General features: G+C 45.3%; 1 protein-coding gene across 6 annotated transcripts in view; it reads right to left on the reverse strand.

The window, feature by feature from the left end:
• SLC44A5 (solute carrier family 44 member 5) overlaps positions 1 to 13,659 on the reverse strand; it is a 160,594-nt gene that overhangs the window by 18,880 nt on the left and 128,055 nt on the right. For all 6 annotated transcript variants that reach the window (XM_073643912.1, XM_073643911.1, XM_073643915.1 and 3 more), the window contains 6 exons: positions 13,447 to 13,530; positions 12,021 to 12,133; positions 11,644 to 11,775; positions 3,844 to 3,943; positions 2,612 to 2,704; positions 2,393 to 2,480 (listed from right to left, as the gene is read on the reverse strand). In XM_073643912.1, coding sequence (XP_073500013.1) covers positions 2,393 to 2,480; positions 2,612 to 2,704; positions 3,844 to 3,943; positions 11,644 to 11,775; positions 12,021 to 12,133; positions 13,447 to 13,530 — 610 coding nt within the window. The remainder of the gene's footprint in view (positions 1 to 2,392; positions 2,481 to 2,611; positions 2,705 to 3,843; positions 3,944 to 11,643; positions 11,776 to 12,020; positions 12,134 to 13,446; positions 13,531 to 13,659) is intronic.

The raw sequence follows: 13,659 nt of genomic DNA on the forward strand, positions 1-13,659 counted from the left end.
CCGGTACTCAGCACAAAAACCATTGCACCCGGACCTCAGCACCAACACCCAAGCACCCAGACCTCAGCACCAAGACCCAAGCACCCGGACCTCAGCACCAAGAACACTGAACTGGGACGTTAGCATCAAGACCTCTGTACCCGGATCTCAGCACCAAAACCATTGCAGCCGGACCTCAGCACCAAGAACACTGAACTTGGACGTCAGCACCAAGACCTCACCACCAAGATCAATGGACAAAGACCTCAGCACGAAGACCTCAGCACCTGGACTTCTGCACCAAGATCACTGCACCAAGACCTCAGCACCAAGATCTCAGCACCAAGACCTCAGCACCAAGACCTCAGCACCAAGAAGACCTCAGCACCAAGACCTCAGCACCAAGACCTCAGCACCAAGGCCTCAGCACCAAGAAGACCTCAGCACCAAGACCTCAGCACCAAGATCACTGCACCAAGACCTCAGCATCAAGAAGACCTCAGCACCAAGATCACTGCACCAAGACCTCAGCACCAAGACCTCAGCACCAAGACCTCAGCACCAAGACCTCAGCACCAAGAAGACCTCAGCACCAAGATCACTGCACCAAGACCTCAGCACCAAGAAGACCTCAGCACCAAGATCACTGCACCAAGACCTCAGCATCAAGAAGACCTCAGCACCAAGATCACTGCACCAAGACCTCAGCACCAAGAAGACCTCAACACCAATACCTCAGCCCCATTATCACTGTACCCAGATCTCAGCACCAATACTTCAGCAGCAAGACCTCCACACCCGAATCTCAGCACCAATATCACTGCACCCGGATCTCAGCACCAACACCTCAGCAGCAACACCTCCGCACCCGGACCTCAGCACCAAGATCACTGCACCAAGACCTCAGCCCCAATATCACTGCACCCAGATCTCAGCACCAATACCTCAGCTGCAAGACCTCCGCACCCGGACCTCAGCACCAATATCACTGCACCCGGACCTCAGCACCAATATCACTGCACCAAGACCTCTGCACCAGCATCACTGCACCAACACTTTAGCACAAACATCTCTTTAGCACCGGACTTCAGAACCCAGACCTCAGAACCCAGACCTCAGAACCCAAACCTCAGAACCCAGACCTCAGAACCCAAACCTCAGAACCCAAACCTCAGAACCCAAACCTCAGAACCCAAACCTCAGAACCCAGACCTCTGCACCCGGACCTCTGCACCCGGACCTCTGCACCCGGACCTCTGCACCCGGACCTCTGCACCCGGACCTCTGCACCGGGACCTCTGCACCGGGACCTCTGCACCGGGACCTCTGCACCGGGACCTCTGCACCCGGACCTCTGCACCCGGACCTCAGCACCAAGATCACTGCACCAAGACCTCAGCCCCAATATCACTGCACCCAGATCTCAGCACCAATACCTCAGCTGCAAAACCTCCGCACCCGGACCTCAGCACCAATATCACTGCACCCGGACCTCAGCACCAATATCACTGCACCAAGACCTCTGCACCAGCATCACTGCACCAACACTTTAGCACAAACATCTCTTTAGCACCGGACTTCAGAACCCAGACCTCAGAACCCAAACCTCAGAACCCAAACCTCAGAACCCAAACCTCAGAACCCAAACCTCAGAACCCAAACCTCAGAACCCAGACCTCAGAACCCAGACCTCAGAACCCAGACCTCAGAACCCAAACCTCAGAACCCAGACCTCAGAACCCAGACCTCTGCACCCGGACCTCTGCACCCGGACCTCTGCACCCGGACCTCTGCACCCGGACCTCAGAACCCAGACCTCTGCACCCGGACCTCTGCACCCGGACCTCTGCACCCGGACCTCTGCACCCGGACCTCTGCACCGGGACCTCAGAACCCGGACCTCTGCACCCGGACCTCTGCACCCGGACCTCAGCACCAAGATCACTGCACCAAGACCTCAGCCCCAATATCACTGCACCCAGATCTCAGCACCAATACCTCAGCTGCAAGACCTCCGCACCCGGACCTCAGCACCAATATCACTGCACCCGGACCTCAGCACCAATATCACTGCACCAAGACCTCAGCCCCAATATCACTGCACCCAGATCTCAGCACCAATACCTCAGCTGCAAGACCTCCGCACCCGGACCTCAGCACCAATATCACTGCACCCGGACCTCTGCACCAGCATCACTGCACCAACACTTTAGCACAAACATCTCTTTAGCACCGGACCTCAGAACCCAGACCTCAGAACCCAGACCTCAGAACCCAGACCTCAGAACCCAAACCTCTGCACCCGGACCTCTGCACCCGGACCTCTGCACCCGGACCTCTGCACCCGGACCTCTGCACCCGGACCTCTGCACCCGGACCTCGAAACCAAGATCAATGCACCAAGATCACTTACCTCAGGGTCACAGACATTGCCCGCATACTGGCAGTGGGTCTTATTGGCCATTACTTTATATACAGCTTCTCCGGATGTGGCCAGGAATCTTGGACTTGGAGTTAAGGATAAACACGTCCTCCTTCTCTGTGATCATTCCCATATTAACCCCTCGCTGCCGCGCCCCAATCCGGGCTCCATAATGAAAGCTCTGGAATATTGAGGCGATAAAAAGGATACACGGCGGTGACGGCCCAGTACGAGATACAGATGGCGATCAGGATGAAAGTGATGATTGGATAAAACAGGGTGGACATGATGTATCCAATAGCCCTGAGGAAGAAAGCGAAACATTGTTACGTATCCTCTGAGGTCACATACAAGAGAACAAATCAGAAAACTAAAACTGTAAAATGTATATTTATGTGGACCAACCAATAATCCATCCATCAATCTGTGCAATACCTACTTACATTATATCTTATATCTATCTGCTGTGTATCTGTCTGTATAGATTAACTATCCATATCTTTATCTATATACCTATCTCTCCCTATATCTATCTATCGCTCTCTATGGTAGGTAAGTGCATGGCGCCCTCATCTGGTGACAGTCGGTATACGCCTGTACAGGACAGGAGATGCTTTTATACTTTTGGGACTATGAATATTAGTGGGGTACATCGCCCTCTAGTGGATGCTCGCAGTCTAACTCTACTACATCTATACAGTCTATAGCCCTGTACACACTGCACCTCTGTGATCTTCCCGTTATCTTAACCCCTTAACAGCCAGAGAGATTTGGCTTTAAATGACAAGACACTTTCTTGCCTAACGGGTCTCGTAGGGGACGGGGCGGCAGTGATGACGGTCTGCTCTGGCGGCTTGTTCTTTCTTTGTATTTCATTTAATATTATTTGTATCATTTGTACACAACGTCCTGTTTCTTTGCAAATTTTATGTTTTGTCGTTTTCTACTAGAACTGGGTCAATTCATAAAAGCCACCAGGATAAAACCAGTGGAGGAGCGGATCCGCTGCCGCTATACAGCGCTCATCGTTAGCTTCTGGGACAGAAGAGGATACGACTTAATCTCAGGGAAGACGTCAGGAGCTATAAACCCACACTGTACGTCACAATGAGCGCACACAGGACGCACGATCCTACACCCAGGTAATGCTTCTAGGTAGAAATACGGAAAAATCACCATATGACGGTACAAATTAGTCTGTAATACATACAACTCCTGCATGCAATTGTGTGCTCCATCCATCATACAATGAGCAACGTGGGACCATCGTGCACAATTTACTGCAAACTTCCATGTGCGTCGCTGCACCACAAACCGATTTTTCATCATTTTTAGCATATATGCCCCGGAAAATATCCACTCTACACCGCCATCATTTTTGCATAGAGCGGTTTGGATATACCGTACATTAGTACTGTCATGTGGATTCGTGTGTTTATTACCTGCTCCCCTCCTGTAGGAGCGCGATGGCGATTCTGATGCGGTTTCTTAAAAAGATCAACATGAGGATGATGATAACTTCAACAATGCAGAGAATGATCACTGGGAAGAAGAACAGAGACGGCGACGTATCAGAAAACTGCAGACAGAATCATTGCCCCACTGGTTGAAAGTCTACGTTCTCCGCTGCACCATGTGATGAACCGCCAACAGCTGGTGGTACATACAGCACGGCGTATGCTTTACACAGTGGCGTATGCTCTACTCAGAAAGGCGTATGCTCTACACAGTGGCGTATGCTCTACACAGAGTGGCGGATGCTCTACACAGCACACCATATGCTCTACACAGCACGGCGTATGCTCTACACAGGACATCGTATGCTCTACACAGCACGGCGTATGCTCTACACAGCACGGCGTATGCTCTACACAGCACAGTGTATGCTCTACACAGCACGGCGTATGCTCTACACAGCACGGCATATGCGCTACACAGCACATCGTATGCTCTACACAGCACAGCGCATGCTCTACACAGCACGGCGCATGCTCTACACAGCACGGCGTATGCGCTACACAGCACATCGTATGCTCTACACAGCACGGCGCATGCTCTACACAGCACGACGCATGCTCTACGCAGTGGCGTATGCTCTACACAGAGTGGCGTATGCTCTACACAGCACACCATATGCTCTACACAGCACGGCGTATGCTCTACACAGCACATCGTATGCTCTACACAGCACGGCGTATGCTCTACACAGTACGGTGTATGCTCTACACAGCACGGCGTATGCTCTACACAGCACGGTGTATGCTCTACACAGCACGGCGTATGCTCTACACAGCACGGCATATGCGCTACACAGCACAGCGTATGCGCTACACAGCACATCGTATGCTTTACACAGCACGGCGCATGCTCTACACAGCGCGGCGTATGCTCTACACAGCACGGCGTATGCTCTACACAGCACGGCGTACGCTCTATGTATTATATGAAATAATAGCCCGGTGATATTAGACGTGAAGCTTCATTGTTGTGTCATAAAAAATTCCACAACTTTCCAATGCACTTGGGCCGGATTCATCAGCACTTCCGACAGTTGTTTTGGTGTGAATGCCTCTCAATGAGTCACTTTTTCATTTGCAACAAATTCATCAAATGATTTACACTTTTTTTTTTTCAAATTTGATTTCGTTTTGAGATTTTTGCATCTATGTCACTTTTCCAGATGTTTTAGACAGATTCAAGAAATGCAACTTTTTTTAATAAATCACAAGATTTTTTCGCAACTCTGCTCCAGTCCTTCCCTGGAGTTGACTTTATGTACTCTTGTTATTTTGGCGCACTTTTTTGCAAGATTTTGCAAAATGTGCAAGTTTCTACTGCTTAGGAGTCACAAACCAGTAAAAGACAGAAAAAAGACAATTTAGGGCTTTGCACAAAATTTATGACTCACATGCATAATTTTGATGAATTTGGCGCAAATAAATTACATCCAGTATTATACTCCAGAGCTGCACTCACTATTCTGCTGGTGCAGTCACTGTGTATATACATTACATTACTGATTCTGAGTTACATCCTGTATTATACTCCAGAGCTGTACTCACTATTCTGCTGGTGCAGTCACTGTGTACATACATTACATTACTTATCCTGTACTGATCCTGAGTTACATTCTGTATTATACTCCAGAGCTGCACTCACTATTCTGCTGGTGCAGTCACTGTGTATATACATTACATTACTGATTCTGAGTTACATCCTGTATTATCCTCCAGAGCTGCACTCACTATTCTGCTGGTGCAGTCACTGTGTACATACATTACATTACTGATCCTGAGTTACATCCTGTATTATACTCCAGAGCTGCACTCACTATTCTGCTGGAGTCAGTGTGCACATACATTACATTACTGATCCTGAGTTACATGCTGTATTATACTCCAGAGCTGCACTCACTATTCTGCTGGTGCAGTCACTGTGTACATACATTACATTACTGATCCGGAGTTGCATCCTGTATTATACTCCAGAGCTGCACTCACTATTCTGCTGGTGCAGTCACTGTGTACATACATTACATTACTGATCCTGAGTTACATGCTGTATTATACTCCAGAGCTGCACTCACTATTCTGCTGGTGCAGTCACTGTGTACATACATTACATTATTGATCCTGAGTTACATGCTGTATTATACTTCAGAGCTGCACTCACTATTCTGCTGGTGCAGTCACTGTGTACATACATTACATTATTGATCCTGAGTTACATCCTGTATTATACTCCAGAGCTGCACTCACTATTCTGCTGGTGCAGTCACTGTGTACATACATTATATTACTGATCCTGAGTTACCTCCTGTATTATACTCCAGAGCTGCACTCACTATTCTGCTGGTGCAGTCACTGTGTACATACATTACATTACTGATCCTGAGTTACATGCTGTATTATACTCCAGAGCTGCACTCACTATTCTGCTGGTGCAGTCACTGTGTACATACATTACATTACTGATCCGGAGTTGCATCCTGTATTATACTCCAGAGCTGCACTCACTATTCTGCTGGTGCAGTCACTGTGTACATACATTACATTACTGATCCTGAGTTACATCCTGTATTATGCTCCAGAGCTGCACTCACTATTCTGCTGGTGCAGTCACTGTGTACATACATTACATTACTGATCCTGAGTTACATCCTGTATTATACTCCAGAGCTACACTCACTATTCTGCTGGTGCAGTCACTGTGTACATACATTACATTACTGATCCTGAGTTACATCCTGTATTATACTCCAGAGCTGCACTCACTATTCTGCTGGTGCAGTCACTGTGTACATACATTATATTACTGATCCTGAGTTACCTCCTGTATTACACTCCAGAGCTGCACTCATTATTCTGCTGGTGCAGTCACTGTGTACATACATTACATTACTGATACTGAGTTACATCCTGTATTATACTCCAGAGCTGCACTCACTATTCTGCTGGTGCAGTCACTGTGTACATACATTACATTACTGATCCTGTACTGATCCTGAGTTACATCCTGTATTATACTCCAGAGCTGCACTCACTATTCTGCTGGTGCAATCACTGTGTACATACATTACATTACTGATCCAGAGCTACATCCTGTATTATACTCCAGAGCTGTACTCACTATTCTGCTGGTGCAGTCACTGTGTACATACATTACATTACTGATCCAGAGTTACATCCTGTATTATACTCCAGAGCTGCACTCACTATTCTGCTGGTGCAATCACTGCGTACATATATTACATTACTGATCCTGAGTTACCTCCTGTATTATACTCCAGAGCTGCACTCACTATTCTGCTGGTGCAGTCACTGTGTACATACATTACATTACTGATCCTGAGTTACATCCTGTATTATACTCCAGAGCTGCACTCACTATTCTGCTCGTGCAGTCACTGTGTACATACATTATATTACTGATCCTGAGTTACATCCTGTATTATACTCCAGAGCTGCACTCACTATTCTGCTGGTGCAGTCACTGTGTACATACATTACATTACATATCCTGAGTTACATCCTGTATTATACTCCAGAGCTGCACTCACTATTCTGCTGGTGCAGTCACTGTGTACATACATTACATTACTGATCCTGAGTTACCTCCTGTATTATACTCCAGAGCTGCACTCACTATTCTGCTGGTGCAGTCACTATGTACATACATTACATTACTGATCCTGAGTTACATCCTGTATTATACTCCAGAGCTGCACTCACTATTCTGCTGGTGCAGTCACTATGTACATACATTACATTACTGATCCTGAGTTACCTCCTGTATTATACTCCAGAGCTGCACTCACTATTCTGCTGGTGCAGTCACTGTGTATATACATTACACTACTGATCCTGAGTTACAGCCTGTATTATACTCCAGAGCTGCACTCACTATTCTGCTGGTGCAGTCACTGTGTACATACATTACATTACTGATCCTGAGTTACATCCTGTATTATACTCCAGAGCTGCACTCACTATTCTGCTGGTGCAGTCACTGTGTACATACATTACATTACTGATCCTGAGTTACATCCTATATTATACTCCAGAGCAGCACTCACTATTCTGCTGGTGCAGTCACTGTGTACATACATTACATTACTGATCCTGAGTTACATCCTGTATTATACTCCAGAGCTGCACTCACTATTCTGCTGGTGCAGTCACTGTCTACATACATTACATTACTGATCCTGAGTTACCTCCTGTATTATACTCCAGAGCTGCACTCACTATTCTGCTGGTGCAGTCACTGTGTACATACATTACATTACTGATCCTGAGTTACATCCTATATTATACTCCAGAGCAGCACTCACTATTCTGCTGGTGCAGTCACTGTGTACATACATTACATTACTGATCCTGAGTTACATCCTGTATTATACTCCAGAGCTGCACTCACTATTCTGCTGGTGCAGTCACTGTGTACATACATTACATTACTGATCCTGAGTTACCTCCTGTATTATACTCCAGAGCTGTACTCACCATTCTGCTAGTGCAGTCACTGTGTACATACATTACATTACTGATCCTGAGTTACCTCCTGTATTATACTCCAGAGCTGCACTCACTATTCTGCTGGTGCAGTCGCTGTGTACATACATTACATTACTGATCCTGAGTTACATCCTGTATTATACTCCAGAGCTGCACTCACTATTCTGCTGGTGCAGTCACTGTGTACATACATTACATTACTGATCCTGAGTTACCTCCTGTATTATACTCCAGAGCTGCACTCACTATTCTGCTGGTGCAGTCACTGTGTACATACATTACATTACTGATCCTGAGTTACATCCTGTATTATACTCCAGAGCTGCACTCGCTATTCGGCTGGTGCAGTCACTGTGTACATACATTACATTACTGATCCTGTACTGAGCCTGAGTTACATCCTGTATTATACTCCAGAGCTGCACTCACTATTCTGCTGGTGCAGTCACTGTGTACATACATTACATTACTGATCCTGAGTTACATCCTGTATTATACTCCAGAGCTGCACTCACTATTCTGCTGGTGCAGTCACTGTGTACATACATTACATTACTGATCCTGAGTTACATCCTGTATTATACTCCAGAGCTGCACTCACTATTCTGCTGGTGCAGTCACTGTGTACATACATTACATTACTGATCCTGAGTTACATCCTGTATTATACTCCAGAGCTGCACTCACTATTCTGCTGGTGCAGTCACTGTGTAAAAACATTACTGATCCTGAGTTACCTCCTGTATTATACTCCAGAGCTGCACTCACTATTCTGCTGGTGCAGTCACTGTGTACATACATTACATTACTGATCCTGAGTTACATCCGATATTATACTCCAGAGCTGCACTCACTATTCTGCTGGTGTAGTCACTGTGTACATACATTACATTACTGATCCTGAGTTACCTCCTGTATTATACTCCAGAGCTGCACTCACTATTCTGCTGGTGCAGTCACTGTGTACATACATTACATTACTGATCCTGAGTTACATCCGATATTATACTCCAGAGCTGCACTCACTATTCTGCTGGTGCAGTCTCTGTGTACATACATTACATTACTGATCCTGAGTTACCTCCTGTATTATACCCCAGAGCTGCACTCACTATTCTGCTGGTGCAGTCACTGTGTACATACATTACATTACTGATCCTGAGTTACATCCTGTATTATACTCCAGAGCTGCACTCACTATTCTGCTGGTGTAGTCACTGTGTACATACATTACATTACTGATCCTGAGTTACATCCTGTATTATACTCCAGAGCTGCACTCACTATTCTACTGGTGCAGTCACTGTGTATATACATTACATTACTGATCCTGAGTTACATCCTGTATTATACTCCAGAGCTGCACTCACTATTCTGCTGGTGCAGTCACTGTGTACATACATCACATTACTGATCCTGAGTTACATCCTGTATTATACTCCAGAGCTGCACTCACTATTCTGCTGGTGTAGTCACTGTGTACATACATTACATTACTGATCCTGAGTTACATCCTGTATTATACTCCAGAGCTGCACTCACTATTCTGCTGGTGCAGTCACTGTGTACATACATTACATTACTGATCCTGAGTTACATCCTGTATTATACTCCAGAGCTGCACTCACTATTCTACTGGTGCAGTCACTGTGTATATACATTACATTACTGATCCTGAGTTACATCCTGTATTATACTCCAGAGCTGCACTCACTATTCTGCTGGTGCAGTCACTGTGTACATACATTACATTACTGATCCTGAGTTACATCCTGTATTATACTCCAGAGCTGCACTCACTATTCTGCTGGTGTAGTCACTGTGTACATACATTACATTACTGATCCTGAGTTACATCCTGTATTATACTCCAGAGCTGCACTCACTATTCTACTGGTGCAGTCACTGTGTATATACATTACATTACTGATCCTGAGTTACATCCTGTATTATACTCCAGAGCTGCACTCACTATTCTGCTGGTGCAGTCACTGTGTACATACATTACATTACTGATCCTGAGTTACATCCTGTATTATACTCCAGAGCTGCACTCACTATTCTGCTGGTGTAGTCACTGTGTACATACATTACATTACTGATCCTGAGTTACATCCTGTATTATACTCCAGAGCTGCACTCACTATTCTACTGGTGCAGTCACTGTGTATATACATTACATTACTGATCCTGAGTTACATCCTGTATTATACTCCAGAGCTGCACTCACTATTCTGATGGTGCAGTCACTGTGTACATACATTACATTACTGATCCTGAGTTACATCCGATATTATACTCCAGAGCTGCACTCACTATTCTGCTGGTGCAGTCTCTGTGTACATACATTACATTACTGATCCTGAGTTACCTCCTGTATTATACCCCAGAGCTGCACTCACTATTCTGCTGGTGCAGTCACTGTGTACATACATTACATTACTGATCCTGAGTTACATCCTGTATTATACTCCAGAGCTGCACTCACTATTCTGCTGGTGTAGTCACTGTGTACATACATTACATTACTGATCCTGAGTTACATCCTGTATTATACTCCAGAGCTGCACTCACTATTCTACTGGTGCAGTCACTGTGTATATACATTACATTACTGATCCTGAGTTACATCCTGTATTATACTCCAGAGCTGCACTCACTATTCTGCTGGTGCAGTCACTGTGTACATACATCACATTACTGATCCTGAGTTACATCCTGTATTATACTCCAGAGCTGCACTCACTATTCTGCTGGTGCAGTCACTGTGTACATACATCACATTACTGATCCTGAGTTACATCCTGTATTATACTCCAGAGCTGCACTCACTATTCTGCTGGTGTAGTCACTGTGTACATACATTACATTACTGATCCTGAGTTACATCCTGTATTATACTCCAGAGCTGCACTCACTATTCTACTGGTGCAGTCACTGTGTATATACATTACATTACTGATCCTGAGTTACATCCTGTATTATACTCCAGAGCTGCACTCACTATTCTACTGGTGCAGTCACTGTGTACATAAATTACATTACTGATCCTGAGTTACATCCGATATTATACTCCAGAGCTGCACTCACTATTTAAGCAACGGAACTTATACTCCTACATAATGAATGCAGCTCTGGAGTATAATACAGTCAGTCAGGGACATGTCAGGATTTGCACTTCTCTCTCACCTCGTGTACAATACTCGGTTTCGCATTAATACTCACTGAACGCCAGCCACGTGTCCCTCAGCTGTAAATAGACCCTGAAGTCCGTCTGCAGGCCGATGTCATAGATGGTTAGGTCGGATCCAGGGACCCCTTTCAAGTTGTTATATTCCCAAAAGCAATGCCATATGCCTAAAGAAAAAGGGAGTCACAAAGTGATCACTTTACAGACCCTCCGCAGTCCACTCATGGGGGGTAATAATACGACATAGCCCACCAGAGTGGGGGTGGGGGGGACCAGACAGTGCGTCTGCAGCAGAAAGAGTGGGAGTCACCTGTCAATCAGGGGCCTAGTAGGTGAGGGTCCCCCCCTACCAGCCTAAAGGAAGCTTAAATAAATGACCCCCATAGTCTCATCACCATGACGAAAGACTTACCGTACCCCACAACTCCAATGACACCGAATATAAAAATCCAGAAAAATACCCCCGCGGTGAATCTCAGCAGTATGAGGAAGAGGAGGCTGACGACCATCGCAATAAAGAGCGCTCTATAGGAAAAACAGAGGGAAAAAATATATGTTTTTTTCTTTTGTTGCATTGCAAATTCGAAAAAATTGCATGTTTGTTTAGAATTAGGAGCGAGTGCCCGGCACCTAAGAGATTTCTTATCACTCGCGGGTAAATTAGATTATTCGCTCTTTGCTAACCTGACATAATAAAAGCTGCAGATACGAGATCAGAAAAGTATCTCGAGAAACGCTCCCGAGCTGGAATTAATTAAGACGGGAGCTTTTAACTATTTAAGGTCTGGTTCACGGCACAGTGGCCGCTCTCACCGGAGATTTTGATATTAATAGTTTAGGATAGGGCATCAATATCGGATCGTTAGGGGTCAGAGAACGTGCTCCCGTACCGATCAGCTAACTGAAGGGGTCGGGGGTCTTCTGTACAGCCTGGCACCCCCACTGAACTGATATAGTTAACCATTAATACTAAAGTCCCTTTAAATAGGACTTGTCACTTGCCATAAATATGTCATTATTTGTTACCTGCTGTAAACGCCGCTGTTCTCCTGAATCCGGCGATGTTTTTCTTTTCCTCCTGCTCCACTCCTGAGATATGGCCCTCAATATAAATCTAGACCTGTTAGCCAAGTGGGCGTGTAAATGATAATTGAGAATAGTTGTGAACCACACCCACTTGACAAAAAAAAAGACATTGAAGAAGAGGCCATATCTCAGAAACGGAACGGCGCTGGAACAAAAGAAAAGCATCGCCGGATTCAGGAGAACGGCGGCGTTTACACCGGGTAGAAAAGTTATAGATTTTTGATAAATTACAGGTTCTCTTTAAAGAGGAAATCCAGTCCAAATTTCATAGATAAATAGTAAATTCTTTAATATTTTACCGCCACTGATATTCAGATAGTAAAGCCGCGATATGATAGCTGTCAGCAGAACACTGGACTCTTCCGTAAACATTCAGCTTAAAGGGATATTCCAGATTAAATAGATTATATTTCTATTTTCTTTTAAATATTTTTTTTTACATTTACTTCAGTTTCCAAAGTTTTTAAAATCTCTGCTTGCTATGTTTTATTGTTAACTCCCTGGGGCCAAAAAAAAGTGTCTAAAATCTGAAAACCCCTTTAAAAAGGCGCAGTGTTGGATTTGCAGGAACAGAAATCTTTGAATAGTACTAAAGGGGTGAGATCTCTGTAGAGTGCTCCGGGGTGATCCGAGACTTCACTAATGGGATATTGAGCTTATGACCCATCAGACGATTATTCAAGGGTCCAGTTACGGATTTTACATAGGGCCCCTGGACCCGCAGATCCGGCACATATCACATTGTCCCTTACATTAGGATCCAGTACCAGGAACTTGCATAGTCCTCAAAGATCTTCATCCCGATGGATCTGGCATCGAGGACGGCGTTTATCCCACTGGTGAGAAAAAAGGAAATAAAGAATATATCAGAAAGAAGAAAAATTCTGAGCACAGACAGGTTATATAGTAAATTAGTGCAGCCTACATCAGCCATGTTACATCTACGCAATAAATGTTATATGGAG

Source organism: Phyllobates terribilis, unplaced genomic scaffold (genome assembly GCF_046119375.1).
Source record: "Phyllobates terribilis strain yellow unplaced genomic scaffold, ASM4611937v1 Scaffold_8__6_contigs__length_399053987, whole genome shotgun sequence".
NCBI lineage: Eukaryota > Metazoa > Chordata > Amphibia > Anura > Dendrobatidae > Phyllobates > Phyllobates terribilis.